Source organism: Diaphorina citri, unplaced genomic scaffold, assembly GCF_000475195.1.
Source record: "Diaphorina citri unplaced genomic scaffold, Diaci psyllid genome assembly version 1.1 scaffold655, whole genome shotgun sequence".
Taxonomy (NCBI): Eukaryota; Metazoa; Arthropoda; class Insecta; order Hemiptera; family Psyllidae; genus Diaphorina; species Diaphorina citri.
Window position 1 is genome coordinate 126,574 of NW_007378088.1, and position 3,636 is coordinate 130,209.

The 3,636-nt window shown below is 37.8% G+C and overlaps 2 protein-coding genes across 3 annotated transcripts in view; one reads left to right on the forward strand and one right to left on the reverse strand.

Annotated features, from left to right (window-relative positions):
- The window catches only part of LOC103510901, a 10,750-nt gene extending 7,948 nt beyond the window's left edge, over positions 1–2,802 (forward strand). Inside the window, exons 4-5 of one of the 2 annotated variants that reach the window (XM_026824842.1) lie at positions 1,168–1,413; positions 2,630–2,802. In XM_026824842.1, coding sequence (XP_026680643.1) covers positions 1,223–1,413; positions 2,630–2,765 — 327 coding nt within the window. In that variant the 5' untranslated portion in view covers positions 1,168–1,222 and the 3' untranslated portion in view covers positions 2,766–2,802. Of the gene's footprint in view, positions 1–1,157; positions 1,414–2,629 lie in introns of those variants that run through there. The other variant, XM_026824843.1, reaches the window with a different exon arrangement.
- Positions 2,550–3,435, reverse strand: LOC108252603. Its single transcript, XM_017444782.2, has 2 exons — positions 3,145–3,435; positions 2,550–2,996 (listed from the first exon to the last, which is right to left on the reverse strand). Exons 1-2 carry the CDS (start codon positions 3,407–3,409, stop codon positions 2,914–2,916), a joined length of 348 nt encoding a protein of 115 aa, XP_017300271.1. The 5' UTR covers positions 3,410–3,435; the 3' UTR covers positions 2,550–2,913.
- Positions 3,436–3,636: the final 201 nt, after the last annotated feature.

Below are 3,636 nucleotides of genomic sequence, written 5' to 3' on the forward strand. Positions count from 1 at the left end.
CGGGGAATCTCTTAAAACTTCGAAGATCTTTCTGCCACTTCACCCATATGCTCATATATATCATGCTTCCTGCTACTCCAAATAAAATCTCCAGTATTTCGGAATAGGTAGTCAGTAGGTCACGTTCGACGAAGTCAACGTCACTATCCGGGAAATCCGGGAATTAAATTTAAAATTTCCGTTAACAGGTGCAAATTTTCTAGAAATCTTCACTTTGAGGTCATACGTACATATGTAGACCGTATACGAGCAGGTATTATTATTCTTGTATTTTTCTCGAACTTTTGTGTATCTTTCTTTTAGCTGAATTTATATTCTTTTGTAGATCCTTTTGTACCTACAGAAAGGACCTTTTGTACTTTCTTATTTATTACTTTCACGTCCTTACATTGGTTGCTGTCTAAATTTATACTTAACTATATCTCCGGGAAAAAAATATGATCAAACAAGTTTTTCCTTGTGTCCTTCAATGGTATTAAATATTTAGAGCTTTAGACTCATATGTAATGCCCGCTTTTAGATTCCATGATATTTTGTAGTCGTGCTTACTCAAGCTGTCAAAAATTGTAAAATATCTTCTGTTCCTTTGTATTCCGTCCCTTTGTATTTGTATAGCAGCAAATTTTAATTGTCGTTCATTTGTTCGGAACCACACCTTTCTGATACACGACAAATAGGTACGATAATCGAAATTTACTACCGGCAGTTAAACTTCTTTTTCATCCAAAGTAGGTAATAAAAGTTTAAATACAAATTTATTTAACTTGAGCCTCAATCACACCGAGCCAACAAGTATGTAGCTGAACTGAAGCGTCCTCCAAAACCATCTCAATCTCAATCGACGCCGACGGTCAACATACTTCATTGATTTGCAAAATTAAGATTTTGCATGAGATCGATTGATACCTATGGCTTTGGAGAATGCTACATGTTGCCTTGGATCATGCTTAACTGCAACATGTTTCATTTTGCCTTAGTGTAATAGGTAGCTCCTTTAAACATCGTGCAGGCCACTGGCCTGAATAGGTAATAATTAATTTTGCCCATTTCGAACGTATATCCGAGAGTGGATTCGAGGAACTTAGATGTGGGCTTTTACTACCTGAGGCGTTTTGCACAACTAGTAAACACCTGGCCACGAACACCTATAGCTCTGTCTATTTTCAGGTTGACCAGAGCGAGCCACAATCTCCTGCGAGCTGTAGAGAACCTCAGCATCTCCATGTTCTACGGTGTGTATTGCATCCTCAAAGGCAATCTGAACCGGAAGCACTACGGCGAATTCATCAAGCACGAAACTCTCGCTCTGGAAAATCTGTTCATCTCGAAGCAGTTTTCGCTTTTACTCGAGAGCCAAATTAGATACATCGTCACTGACGTAACTGCGAAAATTCACAAGCACATTATGAGCAGGTAAGATTTTGTGTTTCCTAGAAGCGTCTCCTATATTGCACTCATTCCCAGAGCTGATACACATTATGAGCAGGTAAGATTTTGTGTTTCCTAGAAGCGTCTCCTATATTGCACTCATTCCCAGAGCTCATACCTAATGAACTTGAAAATCCGAAATAAGAATAGGTATATTATGTATTTCCTTTTTGTCATTTTCAAAAGGATTCCGAGCAAAGAAGAATCCTGAGAACCTCGCGATATGAATGTAATAATAGATTATAACTAGTGCACTTGTCAAAATGAATTTGACAACTTCTTGGAAAAAGAACCTAACAAAGCACTTGAACATCCTAGATATTCTCTGGGGCAGTATAGGAGAATAGGGCTTACAGCAAGAGATTACTGTATGAAATAAGAATAGGTATATTATGTATTTCCTATTTGTCATTTTCAAAAGGATTCCGAGCAAAGAAGAATGCTGAGAACCTCGCGATATGAATGTAATACTAGATTATAACTACAGCTGATACCTAATGAACTTGAAAATCTGAAATAAGAATACCTAGGTATATTATGTATTTCCTATTTGTCATTTTCAAAAGGATTCCGAGCAAAGAAGAATCCTGAGAACCTCGCGATATGAATGTAATACTAGATTATAACTAGTGCACTTGTCAAAATGAATTTGACAACTTCTTAGAAAAAGAACCTAATAAAGCACTTGAACATCTTAGATATTCTCTGGGGCAGTATAGGAGAATAGGGCTTACAGCAAGAGATTACTGTACGAAATAAGTATTTCCTATTTGTCATTTTCAAAAGGATTCCGAGCAAAGAAGAATGCTGAGAACCTCGCGATATGAATGTAATACTAGATTATAACTAGCGCACTTGTCAAAATGAATTTGACAACTTCTTGGAAAAAGAACCTAACAAAGCACTTGAACATCTTAGATATTCTCTGGGGCAGTATAGGAGAATAGGGCTTACAGCAAGAGATTACTGTATTGTGAATTCTGTTTGTGTATCTATTCAAGCTCTACACATGGAAGTTAGGTAGGTTTAACACATAAACTCACAGCAAGTAGTCAAAATGCTATCCATCTTACAAGCACGCGATGTGGTAATAAAAACTTTACAATGTGCACTGCAACTAGTCACGTTCTCTGATAAAATCATTGATTTGATCGTTTATTGTCCTATTCATTTGTGTTTCGTGTGTGTTCTATGCTTCTAGTTCCAACATGGGCGGTACGTTGTGTTATTTGAACCATCATACTCCAGATCCAGTGGACTTCTATTTCCGAACCATGTCCGGATTCTTCATCGAACTTCAACAGTACCAGAAGAAACTCAATGACACCATAGGGTAAGTCAATACGAAACACCACCATAATTTAGACAAGTAAACTTTTGTAAGGAACGCAGTAAAATAAAAGAAACAAAGAACTCCTAGGTAATGCCAACAAAGAACTTGATGGGGCGAGCGATACAGGACATTCTTGAAAGGAACATGGGAGGTCACTTGAGGGAAGAAATAAGAAACAACAGAATCAAACTTAGAGTCAACTCTTGAAGACTGGACACAATGCTTGCTTCTGCATTTGATGCCAACAAAGAACTTGATGGGGCGAGCGATACAGGACATTCTTGAAAGGAACATGGAAGGTCACTTGAGGGAAGAAATAAGAAACAACAGAATCAAACTTAGAGTCAACTCTTGAAGACTGGACACAATGCTTGCTTCTGCATTTTGTCTGATATCATTTGAGATCAAACTTCGAATGCTCTTACAGCAACCAAGGATCAAATCTCGAGGTGTACAGTCAGTCGTTCTTTCTGTCCAATAAGTTTCTACTTCAATACAGCACTTCATGACGGTCTCCATCAGGTGTATGTTACCTAATTGATCCTCGGATGTTTTCAGTTTGCTCGTTTTATCAAGGTTTGCTTCTTGCTCAGCTTTCGTAGGAACTTTACTAGTTGCCAGTTCGAACAACTGTTCAACGTTTCTCATTATTTGCGTTTTCAAGGCATTTGCTCCTCGATGCGCTTCCTGCTACTCCAAATAAAATCTCCAGTATTTCGGAATAGTCAGTAGGTCACGTTCGACGAAGTCAACGTCACTATCCGGGAAATCCGGGAATTAAATTTAAAATTTGCGTTAACAGGTGCAAATTTTCTAGAAATCTTTACTTTGAGGTCATACGTACATATGTAGACCGTATTATACGAGCAGGTGTT

Bases quoted from the DNA above. Each gene is read 5' to 3' on its own strand.
- LOC108252603 (XM_017444782.2), bottom strand. From the start codon at position 3,409: ATGAGAAACGTTGAACAGTTGTTCGAACTGGCAACTAGTAAAGTTCCT. The intron at 2,997-3,144 runs ATGCAGAAGCAA...TGTTGGCATCAA, and splicing joins CTCAAATGATATCAGACAAA to ATGCAGAAGCAAGCATTGTG.